Source organism: Cucurbita pepo, chromosome LG07 (genome assembly GCF_002806865.2).
Source record: "Cucurbita pepo subsp. pepo cultivar mu-cu-16 chromosome LG07, ASM280686v2, whole genome shotgun sequence".
NCBI classification, from domain to species: domain Eukaryota; kingdom Viridiplantae; phylum Streptophyta; class Magnoliopsida; order Cucurbitales; family Cucurbitaceae; genus Cucurbita; species Cucurbita pepo.
This window is the reverse complement of record NC_036644.1, coordinates 4,118,465-4,138,164: the sequence shown is the minus strand read 5'-3', so window position 1 is coordinate 4,138,164 and position 19,700 is coordinate 4,118,465. Positions and strand designations below refer to the sequence as shown.

Sequence of the window (19,700 nt, the reverse complement as noted above, 5' to 3'; positions counted from 1 at the left end):
ATTAGTTCCCCGTTTGACCATTTGACAAACACGGAATGGATTAACAAAGTTTTATACGGCAATTTTGTAGGAAGTGGCATAGATTTAGTTGGCCACTCTCCAAGCCATTTTTAGGATAGGTTATATTTAAATAGGAAATCTGTTCCGAAGATTTAAGCGCAGTCAAAATTTCAGTCATTCTCTCTCTTTGTTATTTTACGCATTTTATTTTTCTTCCAACAATCTCCTGTCGACGATTTCCTCTCACCGAAAAGAAAGGATTTCCTTGGCTGATTATCGAAAAACAACAAGTGGTATCAGAGCCAAGTTGAAGCCATCGGTGTATATCATTGCGGAGGAGCCAACCTATCAACAATCAAGTTGAATAGTTCAAGTGATTAGAGTATTGACCTAACAACACACAGGTCTCAGGTTCGAATAGAAGAAAATGCAAAGCGCGAAAAATAAGCACATCGTGGGGTCCATTCCGAGCAGACTTGCTCACTCCTCCACGTCGCTGCCAAGTGCCGGCATCTCCATCACCACCACGAAGAGGCCGACGCCCTGATGACAGGCGTCGAGTTGTCGTTGAGCGAATGATCAGGGAGACAACGACGGCTAGCAAGCGTGATTGCAATCGAGACATTACTTGACGTGAATGACCTAACGGTGGAAGTCATTGCAATCGAGACATTACTTGACTGACGTGAACGACCTAACGGTGGAAGCCATTGCAATCGAGACATTACTTGACGTGAACGACCTAACGGTGGAAGCCAGTTAAAAACTATTCATGTCGGTGCTGAAACGTGTAAAAAGGACGTCGAGTTGTCGTTGAGCGAGTGATCAGGGAGAGACAACAACGGCTAGGATTTAAAAACTATTCATGTCCGGTGCTGAACGTGTAATAAAGAGGCAACAAGGATTTAATAAAATACGTACCTTCTAAGTTTCNTTGGCTGATTATCGAAAAACAACAAGTGGTATCAGAGCCAAGTTGAAGCCATCGGTGTATATCATTGCGGAGGAGCCAACCTATCAACAATCAAGTTGAATAGTTCAAGTGATTAGAGTATTGACCTAACAACACACAGGTCTCAGGTTCGAATAGAAGAAAATGCAAAGCGCGAAAAATAAGCACATCGTGGGGTCCATTCCGAGCAGACTTGCTCACTCCTCCACGTCGCTGCCAAGTGCCGGCATCTCCATCACCACCACGAAGAGGCCGACGCCCTGATGACAGGCGTCGAGTTGTCGTTGAGCGAATGATCAGGGAGACAACGACGGCTAGCAAGCGTGATTGCAATCGAGACATTACTTGACGTGAATGACCTAACGGTGGAAGTCATTGCAATCGAGACATTACTTGACTGACGTGAACGACCTAACGGTGGAAGCCATTGCAATCGAGACATTACTTGACGTGAACGACCTAACGGTGGAAGCCAGTTAAAAACTATTCATGTCGGTGCTGAAACGTGTAAAAAGGACGTCGAGTTGTCGTTGAGCGAGTGATCAGGGAGAGACAACAACGGCTAGGATTTAAAAACTATTCATGTCCGGTGCTGAACGTGTAATAAAGAGGCAACAAGGATTTAATAAAATACGTACCTTCTAAGTTTCTTTTTCTTGATGATTATGCAACAATTTCTTGATGATTATGCAACAAGGATTTAATAAAATACGTACCTGGTGCTGAACGTGTAATAAAGAGGCAACAAGGATTTAATAAAATACGTACCTGGTGCTGAACGTGTAATAAAGAGGCAACAAGGATTTAATAAAATACGTACCTTCTAAGTTTCTTCATACATATGAGGAACGGATCGGTGGCAACAAAGAGAATGTTGAGCANATTAGAGTATTGACCTAACAACACACAGGTCTCAGGTTCGAATAGAAGAAAATGCAAAGCGCGAAAAATAAGCACATCGTGGGGTCCATTCCGAGCAGACTTGCTCACTCCTCCACGTCGCTGCCAAGTGCCGGCATCTCCATCACCACCACGAAGAGGCCGACGCCCTGATGACAGGCGTCGAGTTGTCGTTGAGCGAATGATCAGGGAGACAACGACGGCTAGCAAGCGTGATTGCAATCGAGACATTACTTGACGTGAATGACCTAACGGTGGAAGTCATTGCAATCGAGACATTACTTGACTGACGTGAACGACCTAACGGTGGAAGCCATTGCAATCGAGACATTACTTGACGTGAACGACCTAACGGTGGAAGCCAGTTAAAAACTATTCATGTCGGTGCTGAAACGTGTAAAAAGGACGTCGAGTTGTCGTTGAGCGAGTGATCAGGGAGAGACAACAACGGCTAGGATTTAAAAACTATTCATGTCCGGTGCTGAACGTGTAATAAAGAGGCAACAAGGATTTAATAAAATACGTACCTTCTAAGTTTCTTTTTCTTGATGATTATGCAACAATTTCTTGATGATTATGCAACAAGGATTTAATAAAATACGTACCTGGTGCTGAACGTGTAATAAAGAGGCAACAAGGATTTAATAAAATACGTACCTGGTGCTGAACGTGTAATAAAGAGGCAACAAGGATTTAATAAAATACGTACCTTCTAAGTTTCTTCATACATATGAGGAACGGATCGGTGGCAACAAAGAGAATGTTGAGCATGTCTTATTGACTCAAGGAGAATGGAAAGAGAAAAAACATAGCGACAATGGAGGCCATAGCCGAGGGCAAGGTCGCAGTGGTCGCTGGAGAGGGAGAGGGCATGGACGTGGAAACGACTCGTTTCATCAAGAGAAGAAGGCTGACAAGAGCAAGGTAAGATGCTAAAATTGTCAAGGCCTAGGCCACTATGCCTCAGAATGTCGGAAGGTGAAGTTCGGAAGGTGAAGTGTTATAATTGTCAAAAGATTGGCCATTATGCTTCCAACTATAGATCGAAGAAAAGGGAGGATCATTATGCATCCCACTATAGATCGAAGAAAAGGGAGAATTAGGCGCACTTAACTGAGACGCAAAGTGATGAGAATGAGCAAGCCTTATTTACGGCACAAGTTTGTGAAGTTCGAACTCTCGGTTCACCAGAGTTGACGGAAATGGCTCTTTATGAAGAGAAGGTTTTCCCGGAAGAAATTGGGAAGAAAAACAACATTTGGTTCCTAGATACGGGAGTCAGCAATCACATGACTGGTTGTCGAAGTTGGTTCTCGGAATTGAACGAGTTAGTGACCGGCACGGTGAAGTTCGGAGATGGATCACTTGTAGAGATAAAAGAACGTGGAGATGTGAAGGTGCAATGTGAAAATGGAGATCACTGTATTCTTTCCGATGTATATTTCATTTCTAAACTTAAAAGTAACATTATAAGTTTAGGACAATTAGATGAACAGGGCTGTAAAGTTGAGATCAAACATGGTTTACTTGTTATTTTCACAAAGGCAAAAGAGTTCTTGGCAAAAGTGAAGCGGTCAAGAAATAGGCTATATACAATTAGCCTAAAAACAACTCAACCAACATGTCTACTTGGTAAGTTGGCTAAAGATTCTTGGTTGTGGCATGCTAGATATGGACATTTGAATTTTGAGGCTTTAAGAACCTATCTACGAAACAAATGGTGAAAGGAATTCCGCATGTTGAAAGGATCAAACAAATTTGTGATAGTTGTGTAATCACTAAATAACGAAGAACACCATTCCCACAACAAGCGAATTTTCGAGCCGTTAGTGTTCTACAATTGGTGCATGGCGATTTGTGTGGTCCAATTACTCCAACAACTCATGGAGGTAATAAATTCTTTTTGCTCTTGGTAGATGATTTTAGTAGATATATGTGGATTGAATTGCTTAAAAATAAATCTGATGCATTATTGGGATTCAAACGTGTAAAGAATAAAATTGAAACTAAATCCGGAAAGAAATTGCAAGCGCTTAGAACCGATAGAGGTGGAGAATTTACAAGTATTGAGTTCAAAGAATATTGTGAGAGCAGTGGGATTAAAAGATATCTAACAGCACCCTATTCTCCGCAACAAAATGGTGTGGTTGAATGACGAAACCAAACTGTTATTGCAATGGTGCAAAGCATGTTGAAGTGCAAAAATTTGTCGATGTATTTCTAGGCAGAAGCGGTGAAGACAGCTGTCTACATTCTTAATAGATCCCCAACGAAGAGTGTAATTGAAGCAACTCCTTATGAGAAATGGAGAGGAAGAAAGCCTAATGTAGAGCATTTTAGAGTGTTCGGAAGCCTGGTGTATGCAAGAAATACAACACCAAATTTAACCAAATTACAAGACCGAAGTGTGCCAATGATTTTCGTGGGATATGAAGCAGGTTCAAAAGCTTATCATTTGTACGATCCTAAAGCGAAAAGACTTCATATTGTTGTTTTTCGATAATGGGCCAGGGAAATCCTTTTTTTTTTCGGTGAGAGGAAATCGTTGACGGGAAGTTGTTGGAAGAAAATAAAACGCTTAAAATAACAAAAGAGAGAATTGCTGAAATTTTTAACTTGCTTACAATCGGGTTGTAAAATCTTCTGAACAGATTTCCTATTTAAATATAACTTATCCTAAAAATGGCTGAAGAGTGGTCAACTAAATTTGTGCCACTTCTTACAAAATTGCCGTCTAAAACTTTGGTAATCAATTCGACGTGTTTGTCAAATGGTCAAACGGAGGTATTCAATCAACTAATGAAATCGTGTGAATCTAAATAAGGAAAAACTCAGGTTTTATTTAACAATCTCCTCCTAAAACCTGTTGTATATCTACCTTATTTTGTTTGAACTCCGATTTGAGCTCTATGACTCGGTGTCCCTGGCGGCATGTCCTCCAGACTCCACGTCTTGTTCGGCCACCTCTTCTTCGAGTTGGCGCGCCGCGAGTCCAGGTGGTTCACCTCTTCCTAATAGGTCTTCCATCCTCCGGTACCTGGCCGAGAGGTTGACTGGTTGCTCTATCTCCAACTCTAGGATGTAAAGCCGTGCACCGAACTTGCATGAGCAACCGTCGTCGATCATCGCAGATCCTAAGTAGCCCGCGCTTGATGGAAATGTGGCGCTGACCTTATCAAGTTGACCCAGGCTCACAATATTAGCCTTGAGCCTCGAGATGAAGTAGACGTCGGTCAGCTTGTGATGCTTGCCTCCCTTTCCGACGAACTGGATGGTGTCGTGCCCTTTGATCTCGACGATGGAGCCGTCGTCGAATTTCACCGTCCCGCGAATCCCCGAGTCAAGCTCAGAGAACACAGACTTGGCCCCGGTCATATAGTTTGTTGCCCCCGTGTCGAGGACCCATCGCCGGTGCTTTTGCTGCTCGCCTCTTTCACCGATTTGAGCGAACACTCGCTCCTCCTTCAGTTGAATTGGCTCCCCAGCCGGTGCCTTTGTTATGCACAATTGGAGCTCTTCCTCGGGTTCGACGCTCACCGGAGCAGTTATGCCATCGTCGATTACCTCTGTGGATTTGGGGAGCTCTTCCTCAGGTTCGACGCTCACCGGAGCAGTTTTGCCGTCGTCGATTACCTCTGTGGATTTGGAGAGCTATTCCTCGGGATTAGGAACGTCAGGTAGGACTGATGCAGTCACCATGAAAAGGGTCGGCTCGTCCTTCTCGAATTGAGCCACATGGGCCTTCTCGGTCGTCTCCTTGTTCCTCAGCTTGCTCGAGCAATTCTTGCTCAGGTGACCTCTCTTCCCACAGTACGAGCANTCTCGAATTGAGCCACATGGGCCTTCTCGGTCGTCTCCTTGTTCCTCAGCTTGCTCGAGCAATTCTTGCTCAGGTGACCTCTCTTCCCACAGTACGAGCACTCGATTGGCCCGTTGCGATGTGTCATGGTCTCGAGTTGCGATGTTGTCGTCAACCATACATGGATGTTTTGCCTTTACCTAAAATAGAAGTAGTACACCAATCAAAAATCCCCAAGGAATTCCAAGAACATACAATCATGAATGAGACCTATCATATTAGTCTATTTTCCTACAACGGTTATCTTAACGGGCAATTGGATGTGTACTTAATTTTCCTACACACGGTCCACACCTGCGAGTATGCACCCACCATTCGGTTCGCACACCTCCTGGGCTCCTTTCTAGTCGGGCGAGCATTCTTTGGTAACTGTTAATGTTGGACACCCGTTAGGAATAGCAACCGTCACGACAACATTATGATAAACATAATGATCGTTTCCCAGCCTAGTAGCATACGCGTCCGTATTATCGTGAAGGAGAAGGGATATTCCCCGATGCATGAGCACACAATAATGCATGAGGTCTCAACATTTTTCTATTTTCATGATCATTTAATACAAATTCGCTAGCGTCTTCTTTCATATCATATCATTTTGTCATATCATTTCTCATATCGTTTATCATATCATTTATCATATATTTTGTGTGTATGCCAGGGTTGTATTTCGTGCTAGTTCGTCATTTTTGCATGTCAATCATATCATATCATTCATATTACATACATATATGTCATATCATAACGTTTCCATGCTTCCAGACATAACAATTCTTATCATGCACATATCATATCATATCATATAATAACCGTCGCATAACATATCTCAAGTACGGCTTCATCACTTTCACATCATAAATATATCAATTCATCAAACATATCATACCATAATGTATATCATATCATTCTCATATCATATATCACATATACAAAAATATACATCGTTCCCATTTCATATCATAGTCATACCATTTCATAAACACTTCGTAGTCATATCATTCCATATGCATATCTAGTCATATTTTCCCTAAACTTCTCATAGATCAAATATATGACACGTGCCCTACACGTGTCAATACACAACATCATTTCTAGCCATATTGATAGTAAGGACACTTACTTGGTTGACCTTAATCAGTGCTCTCCCTACACTTGAGTACATTTAGATTCCGTTTCCTAGAAGTTTCTCTACATATTGCTGGGAGTTGTTTCCTATTCGAACGTCCATCTTGTTTACGTTAATAACACACATTTCTATCCTAAATCAATTTGAACTTGGAAATAGGATGCTAAACTGACCTCAATTACCTCAATTAAGGTCAAATTAATCTCTAGGAGGGTAAAAACTATGGGAATTGGTACCAAAAGCATCAATCCAAGCCGGATAGTCGAGTTTTGAGCAGAGAAGTCATGTCGCACTGAGACAAGCCGCGTTGAGCCGACGAAGCCAAAGGAGTGGGTGTTCGCATGTGCGACACGTGTCATTGTGGGAAAGGAGACGCGTGTTCAGGTGGCATTCCGGGTCGAGGCGCAAACTTCGGGTTTAGGCCGAACGTATTGGGCTTGGTTGGGTCTTCGGTGTAGATAGGCTTAGGGGTTTGATCTGAGCCGTTGCATGATCTTAGGCCAAGCACTTTGGGTCACAGATGCGTTGCACGGGTCACATGTGTTGAGCGCAGTGTTGAAAATTGCTCACAATTGAAATATGTTGAAACAAAGAACTGAAGCAGGAAAACAAATTGAGGGGAGAGAGCTTTTGAAGAGAGGAAGCTTATGCACTTAGGTTTTTCAATTCTCTTTGTTGTGAAAATAACATACATCTCATGAGTATTTATAGTAGAGAAAGCACAACCGATCTCCTAAACTTTCTCCTCAAGCTCTTAAATTTTCTAAAAATTGCTCTAGGTTATTAACTTGTTTTGCTAAGTCAAGCTTATTAACTCACATTCTCCTCCGTAAGCTTGACTTTGTTTGATATTTTTCACTCCCAGCAATTTCCGCATCTCTACAAACTTAACCCTTGCTAGGGCCTTGGTTAGAATATCCACACGTTGTTCTCTAGTGCATACGAACTCCACAATGATTTGTCTCTTCTCAACACACTGTTAAATAAAAGCCATGTGCCTTATTTAGACGTAGCACCCTCGAAGTTCGAGGGAGGCTAGCTACCAAACCAGAGTTTTCAGAGAGTTCCCTAGGATCCTGTACAAGAACTTGAAAGGTTCACGTGCTCGAAAAAGAGCCAGTGATGAGATATCACTATGAGAAAATGTGTCTAGCTCAGTCATAAAAGATACGACAGGGGTTAACCTAGGTGAACGTAGAGAACTTATGTAAGGATCTTTACTTCCAAAAGAACCCGTACTTAGCCCAGATGGGTATTAGTACTTAAGCGAGTCACGTTACAGGGCGTCTCGCTGAGCAAAAAGTTGGCTAAATGAGATGAAATTACTAGGCCATTTTGGAGAAGTAGTAAAGACCGCCTCGACAAGGTCGGGATATCGCCAGATGAGAACCAAATGGGAAGACATACTTAAAACAGCCTTTAGAAGCCGCTATGGACATTATGAGTTCATAGTCATGTCTTTTGGTTTAATTTAACGTTTCTGCAGTTTTATGGAACTGACGAACAGAACGTTTAAGGAATTCCTAGACATCTTCGTGATTTGTTCGTTGATGACATTCTGGTGTGTTTTAAGTCTGAGGTATAGTATGAGGAACACTTGAGGAATGTTTTAACTCTATTGAGAGCCCACCAGTTGTATGCTAAATTCACGAAGTGCGAATCCTGGCTGTAGGAGGTGGCCTTTCTTGGCCACTTAGTATCCAAGCAGGGGATAACGGTGGACCCCGCTAAGATTGAAGTAATTTTGAAATGGTCTAGACCAACCACTGTCACTGAAGTAAGGAGTGCTCTAGGTCTAGCAGGCTTTTATAAAAGGTTTGAACAAGATTTCCTAAGACCTCAGCAGTGTGACACAGTTGACCAAGAAGGGAAACTCTATGTTTGGACACTAGAGTGTGAACAAAGTTTTCTGAAATTGAGAACGAGGTTGGCCACTGCACTTGTATTTTTAGTGCTTGATGGGTCAGGTGGACTTGTGGTTTACAGTGACGCCTTAGGAAAAAGGGTTAGGGTGTGTACTCATGCAAAAGGGCAAAGTGATAGCCTACGCCTCTAGACAAATGAAAGAGTATGAGCGCGACTACCCCACCCACGGTTTGGAGATAGCAACCGTGGTGTATGCATTGAGAACCTGGCGTCACCACCTGTATGCAAGAGAGTTCAGGTGTATGCTGACCACAAGAGCCTTAGCATATGTTCACACAAAAAGCGTTGAACATGAGATAGCGGAGGTGGTTAGAACTAGTTAAGGACTATGATATTGAAATACTTTACCACCTAAGAAAAGCCTACCATCTAAGAAAAGCCAATGTAGTGGTAGCCTTGAGTAATAAGACAGCCCACACATCCGCCCTGGTCACGAGACTGAGGTATCTACAGGACGTGATATAAAGGGCTAGAATAGAGGTCTTGGTTAGAGGCGTCACAGCTCAACTTGCGTAACTTTCAATTCAATCCACCCTCAAGAAACGTATCATCGAAGCTCAGAGAGCTGATACGCACTGCAGTAATATCTGGGGTCAACAGGAAACTGAGAGACCAGAGGGATACTCAGTTCCTTTGAAGAGGGATTGATGTGGTAGGATCGATTGTGCGTACCTCGAGATGAGAAGATTCTACAGGAAATGATGACTGAGGCACACAACACGTCCTACACATTTCACCCTAGTAGTACTAAACGTATCATGATTTAAAGTGTAGGTATTGGTGGCTAGGAATGAAGAAGGACGTAGTTGGAGTATGTGAGTCGGTGTTTGACCTGTCAGCATGTAAGGGTCCCGAGACAATGACCAGTAGGGTTGTTGCAACCGCTGAATATTCCAGCGTGGAAATGAGAGAAAATAAGTATGATTTCATCTCGGGCCTACCGAAGGCTCGATGAGACTTCAACGTCATCTGGGCCATTGAAGACAAATTAACCAAAGCAGCCCACTCTAATCCAGATAAAGCCACTTATCGAGTGGACTAATGGGCCGAGTTGCACGTCAAGGAAGTAGTACGTTTGCACGGCGTACCAGTGTCCATTGTGTCTGATAAGGATGCTAAGTTTACTTTTGACTCCTGGAAAGGGTTACAAAAGGTGTTGGAAACAAAACTCAAGTTCAGTACTGCATTCCATCCTCAGATAGATAGACAAACCGAAAGACTTAATTAGACCCTAGAAGATATGTTGAGGGCGTGTGTTATGGACTTTGTAGGTTGCTGAAATGAACACCTGGCCCTTATGGAATTTGCCTACAACAATAGTTATCAGGCTATTCAGATGACACCATTCGAAGCTCTATATGGACGGAGGTGTAGAACTCCTATATTCTGGGTGGAGGTAGGCAAGAAACAGTTGTTGGGGCTGGAGTTGGTACAGACTACTAACGCAGCAGTACAAAAAATTAGACAGAGGATACTCTTTCCACAAAGTCAGCAAAGGAGTTATGCAGACTCTCGTAGGAAAGATCTCGAGTTTGCGGTGGGTGATCACGTCTTCCCGAAAGTAGCCGAATGAGAGGAGTGCTAAGGTTTGGGAAGAAGGGCATGTTGAGCCCGAGGTTCGTGGGTCCCTTTAAATCCTAGAAAGGGTTGGTCCCGTGGCGTACAGACTAGCATTACCACCCACGCTCGCCGCAGTGCACAACGTACTCCATGTATCATTGATGAGAAAGTACACTCCAAATCCCACTCACATAATTGATCACGAGACACTTTCTCTTCGGGAGAATCTAACGTATGATTAAAAATCCATAGGGATAATGACACGTGATGTAAGGAAACTACGAAAAGGGAGATTCCATTAGCCAAGGTCTTATGGGAAAACCATAAGGACAACGAAGCCACCTAGGATTGTGAGGATGACACGAGGAGGTCTTACCCCGAACCCTTCCGGGGAAGACAAACTTTCAAGGACCAAAGTTCCTAAGGTGGGGAGAATTGTAATACCCGAATTTTTAGATGAATAAATAAATAAAATAAAAATAACAACATAGGGGCAAAATGGTCATTTTGCCCCTACTCTTATCGAAGGGGTCTAGTTGTTTGGGCTCCAAGAAGAAAGAGAGAGAAAAGAAAAGAAAAAGAGAGAGAGAATGGAGAAAGGAGAGAAGTTAGGGTTTAGGAGAGAGGAAGAACAGAGATGACAAATCGCCATGGGAGATCGAATCCAAGGCAAGAAACTTCGAAGCAATACTTCTCTTAGTGCTGGAAAAGGAGTTCGGGTGGTGGAATCCACTCATTCCGGCAAGAAAATCCGAGTACGGACAAAGTAAGGTTCCGAACTTCTTGTTTCGATTTTATCTAGATCTGAGGAGTTTCTTGAGCGTTAGATATGGAGTTTTTGAGGTATGTGACTAAAATAAGATTCTCACAGGTTTCTTGAAGTTCTTGGACGAGAATCGGACAAAAATAAGAGTTTAGTCTGACTTCGGGTAGAGCGATCGAAAATAGAAAATGTGAGTTTTTCTGTATATTTGGACGGCCTTAACTCATCCTGTGTTCAAGAAAAAAATAAATGAAAAATATATTATAGAAGTAGAATATGAGATCTACAATTTGCGTGTAGGAACTTTGTTGATATGAATTACGGATTGAAAGATAAGAAAATCGGAAGAAAATAGATCGAAAACGCCAAAAACTCACGTTTCTGGAAAAATTTGAAAAAACGCAGGAGGAGATTGAGGAGGCCTTGCCGCCACGCGTCGGCCGGCATATGGAGGAGCGCGGCAGGACCGACGAGTGACACGTGGCGACCGCGGGTTGGGGAGGCGTGCCCCACTGGCTAGTCGACACGCGTCAGGGCGCGGATTCGGGTCAACCCGAGTCCGATCCGGCGCTCCGCATGCGACCCGGGAACACCGAACCGAACCGGCTGCTGGCCCACGACTGCACGGGAAGCCACGCGTAAAACACCCTCCGGGGCGCGTGCAGGCGCGTGTAGGCACGTGGTTGATCTTTTTCCCTCCGTTCGACCTCCGTTTGCTTGTTTTTCGCACCGATTTCAACTCTGATCCTATTTTTATGTGAATTAGGACCTATTAAGGAAATTCCAGAATTTTTGGAACCTTTTCCGGCAAATAATTCGAGCTTGGGAAGGCACGCGTCAACCAAGTAAGTAGTCATTTGGATTTCCACGAGCAGTATTTGTAGGAACCGCTAGGAACAAGCATGCATGCTACCACCTATGAAATTAGCTAGCCGGTCTTAGCGTATTATTATAGAAACTACGAATATGAGATGATTATGGAATGCTAGATACAAGATGTGTATTAAAAATCTGTTTTGATTAGAACTCTGATAATGTATGTATGCATGAGAAGGTTGGGAAACTTGTGAAATCTGCGCTCTGGGTAAAGATGGACGTTATCTTCCCGTTGAGCATGTTTGATAATTTTGCATGAACTGCTGCGTGTAAACTCTATTGTATGATGATTGCTTGTATTATCTTTCTTGATGAATAGGAAGAAATTATGAGCTTAGATTAGGATGCTTATGGCTAAGTAGGCTAGACGAGACCCTAGATTGGGGGACCTCTAGAATACCGTGCAATTAGACCCGCGAAATGATTACCGGCGGAACCAGAACCCAGAATTCCAAACCCGATAGGTTTGTGACACCAGGCACGAGAATCCTAGAGAAACACGAATCTAAGTCTAAGGCACCAAGTTCCACCCTAGAAAGAATAATAGGTCACCACGGTAACTGTAGGTAGCCCGCTAGAGTTGAGCAGTGAAGATAGTGTCATCAGAACCTCCACTTCCCTCTCTCCTCCGATACCATACCGTCGAGACAGAGCTCCGGTACGGTGATCGTTGAGCTTTGCAGATCCGGATAGGGAAGTGTGACAGGTGCCCAGACCTAGTGGTGATAGCTAAGGGGTCTTCTGAACCGGACTCCTGGGCCGTAGAAACCCGTCCCTGAGCGGGGGACGTGGAGCCACTTAGGTTGACTTAGTAGCTGACCGGCACATAGGGGGTCGCACCCCGTTTTGTGGATGTATGGTCCCGTGTGAGGGTCGTCAGTTAACCTCCACGGATGATGTTCAGAGAGAGAGTCACGTATTCAGATCCAGCCATACGATCCCCTCATATTTTCTTATGAGGTCGCGCCTCACCTCAAGACACTGATCATTTCAGTGCATAAGATGGGCAAGCCTTTTATGATACAGAAAAGAGAGTTGCAGCTTAGATCACTCTCCTTAGAAACCCGAGAAAGACCATGGTTACCTACCAAGATAAGGATGCGAAAAGAGCCTACAAGTAGGCTGCTTACTGAGTATATTTTTATACTCAGCCCTTTCTCCCCTTTTTTTTTTAGGTACCAGTCGATATGGGGAGGTGTTCGAGAGCTGTGCGGTCACAGAGGGGTGTCGTTCCGGAGCGTCAGTCCCTTGTCGGTCTTTTAGAATCCTTTGTCTGTTTTCATATTAGAGTCTTTTGTATTTTTCTTCCTAATTGTATTTTCCATTTGAAATATTTGATTTTAATTTTGTATTTCATTTTTACATTTGCAATTTCCTTTATAATATTTTCGAAACAAATCTTCTTTCTCTTTTGTTTTAATTGAATGGTATTTTTATCCTTTTACTTTGCTTTTCTTTTCTTTTATTTTATTTTTGTTTGTTTTCGATTTCGTCCTTTTAGTCACGATTTCGATTCTTCGAAGCCTCGAAAATCGGGTCGTGACAGAGACTCACATGAAAGCTGTAAAGAGAGTTATCAGAGATACATCAAGGGGACCTGGAATTATGGAGTGAAGTTCTTAAAGCACAAGGAAATGAAGCTAATTGGTTTCTCTAATAGTGATTGGGTGGCTCAATCGATGACATGAAGAGTACATCTGGTTACTGTTTTTGCCTCAAATCAGACATGTTCTCTTGGTGCTCAAGAAAGTAAGAAATTGTAGCTCAATCCACTTCTGAGGTAGAATTTATAGTTGTAACAGTTGCAGTTAATCAAGCTCTCTAGTTAAGAAAAATTCTCGTGGATCTAAACTTGGAGCAAAAACAAAGCACTGAGATACTAGTTGATAACCAAGCTGCTATTGCAATCTCCAATAGTCAAGTTTTTCATGGAAAAACTAAGCATTTCAACATTAAGTTATTCTTTGTTCTATAGTTCAGAAGAGTGGTGAATGTGACTCTTTGTTACTGCAAATCTGAAGATCAAATTGCAGATGTCCTTACCAAACCTCTACCAGTTAGCAAGTTTGAAGATTTCAGGAAAAAACCTCGAGTTTGCAGCATCTCAACAAGGAGGAGTGTGAAAGATAACGTGTTTTAGATTGCTATCATTTAGTATTTTTGTGTTAATGTTTTTTAATAAGTCTCCNACAACCAACACATTTTCATTTATTACATTTGGTAGAAGAAGAAGATAGAAAAGAACAAAACATAAGAAAGGATTTGACAATTCATTTTGTCTTCCTTCTTCCTAAAAAACTAGCGGCTGAGTTATTCAAACACACTTCATAAAAAATAAAAATAAAAAAACTAAAATCCAAAAAAAAAAAAAAAAAAAAAAAAAAAANTGTTTTTTAATAAGTCTCCTTATAGTTAGGTGTTTTTGAATAAGTCTCCTTATGGTTAGGGGTTGAATTAGGTTTGTTTACTGGTTTATTACTAGATTTTGTGCAGATTTATGGACTTTTTAAAACTTTCTTTTCCTATTATTTGTATATATATATATATAGCTTTCTTGCTCTTAATAATACCATCTTTTGATCAACCATTCAATCACTCATTCTTTCACTAACATATACCTTCGTCACTAAATGTTGGTCACCTTTCTTGCACTAGAACAAGATTGATCATTTACCTTGGATCGGTACAATTGATCCATCGCCAACTTCACGTTTCCAATAAGCTTCTCATCAAGCTCCTTGAACTTTGTTCGATCTCCAGTCATGTGGTTGCTTACTCCATTGTCAAGGTACCACATGTTGGTCTCCACTCGGTCTTCTCCTTTTGTGAGAAGGTTCGCCATGACCTTTGCTTCGTTGAGCATCAACAGGTTGGGCATCTTCTCAACCAACATGAGTGCAGGCTCTTGATCTTGCGTGAGTGTGAGGTTTGCCTCTTCATCTCGCTTCTTGTTGCAGCACTCTGTCGCATTATGCCCATATTTTCCACAAGAGTAATACTTGATCCTTACGAGGGTTGCCATTTTCATGGTTTGTGAAATATTGTCACGACCTCCTCTGTCACCATGTTCGCGGCGACGTCCACGACCTCTGTTTTCTTTGTTATTGTTTTCACGTCCGCTCGTACTTGGAAAAGAAAAGTCATTTGCATCTTTATTTTTCGTCGTGCGAGCCACTCCTCATGTGTGAGTAAGAGGTATTTCTTCTCCTCTTTGTCTTTGTAGCCACGAAGTCTCTCCTCATGGACAAAACGACCAACAACCTTCTCAGCCGATATGTTCTTGAGGTCGTTGAACTGTTCGATAGAGGTAATAATCTGCATGAATCTTGGGGGAACAACTTCTTGACAACGGAGATCTCTTCCACCAAGTCGCCTAATGAACGGATACCACTCGTCAACTTCATAGCAAAGTCATCTATTGACTCTCCGTCCTTCATGCAATAACCTCGAACTCGCTCTTCAAGGTCTACACTTTGCTTCCTTGACGCGTTCCACACCCACCTGCATTGTTTGCAGCATCTCCCGTACTGACTTTGCTGAGTCCTTTGCCAATATGAGAAGGACATCCTTTGGGACTCTGAGGACATCCTTTGGGACTCTGAGGCTGACTTTGCTGAGTCCTTTGCCAATATGAGAAGGACATCCTTTGGGACTCTGAGGCTGACTTTGCTGAGTCCTTTGCCAATATGAGAAGGACATCTTTTGGGACTCTTGAGGCTGCTTGGAAGATGGCTGCAAGAGTCTGTCCTTACACTTCCGACCATGTTGCATTGTTTGCAGCATCTCCCGTACTGACTTTGCTGAGTCCTTTGCCAATACAAGAAGGACATCCTTTGGGACTCTGAGGTTGCTTGGAAGATGGCTGCAAGAGTCTGTCCTTACGCTTCCGACCATGTTGCATAGTTACTATTTGTGAGTAACGGGTACTGGAGCGTTACACTCCCCTCCCTTCCACTCCTTATCATTGCCACATCTCCTCTGACAACTTTGTGCTTCCACTCCTTATCATTGCCACATCTCCTCTGACAACTTTGTGCTTCCACTCCTGATCATTGCCACATGTGTTCCTAACGAAATCACAAAGGGTCTCGGATTCCCTTGTCCTTCCGGTTTTTTTAGATCGGTGAAGGTGTTTGGAGTAACTATAAAAGGAAATTGTTTTGATTCATTTGGAATAGCGAGGTCAATCTCGTAACTTGATTTTTTACTTTTACTTTTACATTTAATATATTAGAACATTTAATGAGAACATTTCAAAGTTCTCTTAACTAAATTAATCTTCATAGTGATATCTTACCAAGTACAAATTATACATTCCCATAATATAAAATAGAACACTAAATGAGATTTTAACAAACCACAACCAACACATTTTCATTTATTACATTTGGTAGAAGAAGAAGATAGAAAAGAACAAAACATAAGAAAGGATTTGACAATTCATTTTGTCTTCCTTCTTCCTAAAAAACTAGCGGCTGAGTTATTCAAACACACTTCATAAAAAATAAAAATAAAAAAACTAAAATCCAAAAAAAAAAAAAAAAAAAAAAAAAGCCACCAAGAGATCAAGGAGTGACCAAAAATGGTGTAAATCAGCTTAGCATGGCTTGCCTACTTGACACTCAAGTGTTCCAGCGAAGCGTGTAAGCCTTTTCACGTAGGCTCCTGGCTTGAATTTAATCATATCATATCTTGAGAATTCGCCCTTCTTCCCCTTGGTTTGATCCCCGGCCGGAACAAAGTACGCCCCGTTGATCATCAAATCTCCCTCCGACCGCCATGACCAATTCTTCCATTCGGACTCATCGGCATACTCTCTCTTCGTTATCTGTTTCGCGCTCGGATTCGGAGGGGCAATGAAACGGTTCCCTTGGCTAACAATGGTGGGGTGCTGGCTGCCCCCAATGGCATACATAAGCCAATGAGTATAGTCATTATTAACCACATGGAAGAACCCAAATCTACACCTTGGCATTCTTTGCACCAATCCCCTCCCAAAATGGTTGAATGCAAGGGTTATTTGCATTATAGAATCTTCCTTATAGCTATCACTAGCTCCGAATAACATAACCTACACGGGTAAAACAATTAGATTTGAAATGGGTTTGTGTTGAAAATGTAATCAAATTGATACCTCGTTATGGTGAGTGAAATGACTATTGGAGATTGTAATGGCAGTGGAAGCCATAATGGCATCAATTAACCCGTCTTGACAATTGTACATTGAAACATGATCGATCCAAACATGAGAGCTCCCAAAGATTGAAATACCATCGCCATCGCTTTGTGTTCGGAACCCATAATGATCAAATGCATCTCTAATCATTCCACCGGACTTGGAAATAATGTCATGGATATGAAGGCCATGGATGATGATATTATGCACGAATTGAATAGTGAGCCCTGCGCCGAAGGCTATGTGGACATTGAAGCCGCGGGCGTCGATGGTCTTGTTGCTTGAGATTATGAGCTCTTGGGATAGCCTGATGATCATGCTGCGCCCGAATATGATCCATCTTGGGCCGTTTTGGACAACCGCGTGGCGTAGGGTTCCAGGCTTGGGGTCGACTAGGTTTTCATCGGAGGCGTCTGTCACCACGTAAATGGGTCCTCTCTTGCCGCCGATGGTTTGGTGGCCGAACCCTAATGGACATTCGGCTAGCTTTCTTCGATTCTTGTCCCAATTTGGGTCGCACCTCCAGCATCGGTCAATGGGGTTGGTCGCCAAGCATGGACCACTGTATCTCCTCAAGCTCCTCCTTGAATTGTTGCTGTTCACTATCTCCCTTTAATTTAACATGGTATCAAAATAGGATGGAAATCGAAATTGGTAATTTAATTTAACATGGTATCGAAATAGGATGGAAATTGAAATTGGTGAGCGGGTTCAAAACCGGATGGGAATCGCAAATGGGTGAGCGGTGTTCAAAACATGATGGGAATCGAAATGGGTGAGCGGGTCCAAAACAGGATGGAAATCGAAATTGGTGAGCATAATTTAATTTAACCAAAACATGATAAATTGATTCAAAACATGATAAATTGATTCAAAACATGATGAGAATCCATTGATTCAAAACATGATGAGAATCCATTGATTCAAAACTTGATGAGAATCCATTGATTCAAAACTGGATGAGAATCGAAATTGGTGAGCCTAATTTAATTTAACGTGGTATCAAAACAAGATAAAAACCGAAATTAGTGAGCATAATTTAGTTTAACATGGTATCAAAAACAGGATAAAAATCTAAAACTCACTGGCCAACGGCTGTGTTAAAGTTATCAGCAACGGAATCGGGGTCAGGATTGAAGGCCTTTTGAGCAGCCTTATGAGCTTCAGCAGCACGTTTTTGCCAGTATTCATCAGCCTTTTCGAGATCAATTCCTTTATCGGTATCAGTAACGTTTATCTTATCAACTTCAACATCAGGTGTCTTATCGACTTCAAGATCGGCATTGGCATCGGAATCGGCACATACGACGACAAACAACAAGGAACAAAGAAACAAGGCTCTAAAAGGGATCATTGTGTGTTTTTTTCCTTTTTTTTTTCTTCTTTTTTTTGTTATTTTTGTTTAAATTTTTAGTTTTGGGGTTTAACTTTTGTTAGGGATTAGAAGGGCTGGTGAAGGTAAGCCAGAAGAGGTGGATGAGCAAGCTTTTTATTAAGCGAAACGCAAATGGTTCCGCACAGGGCTTGTGGATTGTGGTGTGGTGTGGGTTCCCTGCAAACTCAGTCGATTTTTAAGGTCTAAGATGGGAAAACCGTTACCAACTGCTTCTCATAAATACCTCCTTTTTTGTTTACTTCACTAATTTTAGTCTTTCATGTTTTTTTTAATTTTAGTGGTTCACAAATATTTACTTTTTCTTCTCAACTTGTTCATGTCTAAACCTATAATCCAAACACCTCAACTCAGACTACTCTTTCGTTGTATTATGTGATGTATGGTGCTTATAATACGTTGAAATTGCATTCCACTTATTCAACACGGTTCTATGGTCGGTCTGCAACCCCTGGATACCGAAGGCGTCCTTGGAGTGATCTCGTAGTTCCTATAGGGTGGAGACGATTGGGTCGGTCCATGGATTTTCCTTCCTTTTGCCGCATTTCGCTCAACGGGTTGAAGGGAGATATTGTATCAAGCTGTTCGCAAGAGCCCACTTGGTCCTCTTCCCTAGGGATCCCAAACGAGGGAACCTTAAGAGAGCCACCAACTCTAACTACCGTTCATGTATGATCCTTACTAGATTCAACACGGGTGTTAGATTTTAAAAGTCTAATAATTATGGTAAGGTGAAAGACAAAATTATAGCCAACTAAAATAATTATCTAAATTGAGTTTTTAATGAATAATTTAATGGTATGAGTTACATATTTCCTAAAAAAGGAAAAATAAATGAGTCATTATATATAGTTATTTTTTCAAATGATGTGATTTTTTTTTAAATTTAATTAATTATTAATGAAAAGTAAACAAGTGAAAGAAAATAAATAAAATATTTAAAATATATAAAAATATTACTTAATAACGAGCCATCAATATTCGTTCAATTTAAGCATAAAAAATAAATAACTTTCTAAAATTAACTCATAAATGAAAATATAAGATTATTATATTTTGAAAATAACAATATTGATTTTTTTTCTTTAATTTAAAATAGAAAATTCGATGTTTGACTTGCTCGTCTCGTCAACTCTACAACGAGGAAAGAACACGCGGAAAAAAAACATGAA

At 41.7% G+C, this 19,700-nt stretch overlaps 1 protein-coding gene and 2 long non-coding RNA genes across 3 annotated transcripts; 2 read left to right on the top strand and 1 right to left on the bottom strand.

Moving 5' to 3' along the window:
- Positions 1-10,897: 10,897 nt before the first annotated feature.
- On the top strand, positions 10,898-11,699 carry LOC111799198. Its single transcript, XR_002815785.1, has 3 exons — positions 10,898-11,086; positions 11,192-11,273; positions 11,489-11,699. It is a non-coding gene; the product is annotated as an uncharacterized LOC111799198 (long non-coding RNA).
- A 9-nt stretch (positions 11,700-11,708) lies between these two features.
- Positions 11,709-13,264, top strand: LOC111799199. The gene is made up of 3 exons (XR_002815786.1): positions 11,709-11,765; positions 11,850-11,928; positions 13,135-13,264. It is a non-coding gene; the product is annotated as an uncharacterized LOC111799199 (long non-coding RNA).
- A 3,042-nt stretch (positions 13,265-16,306) lies between these two features.
- On the bottom strand, positions 16,307-18,489 carry LOC111798808 (pectate lyase-like). The gene is made up of 3 exons (XM_023682143.1): positions 18,221-18,489; positions 17,094-17,745; positions 16,307-17,030 (listed from the first exon to the last, which is right to left on the bottom strand). The coding sequence occupies exons 1-3, from the start codon at positions 18,487-18,489 to the stop codon at positions 16,557-16,559; spliced, it is 1,395 nt and encodes a 464-aa protein (XP_023537911.1). The 3' UTR covers positions 16,307-16,556.
- Positions 18,490-19,700: the final 1,211 nt, after the last annotated feature.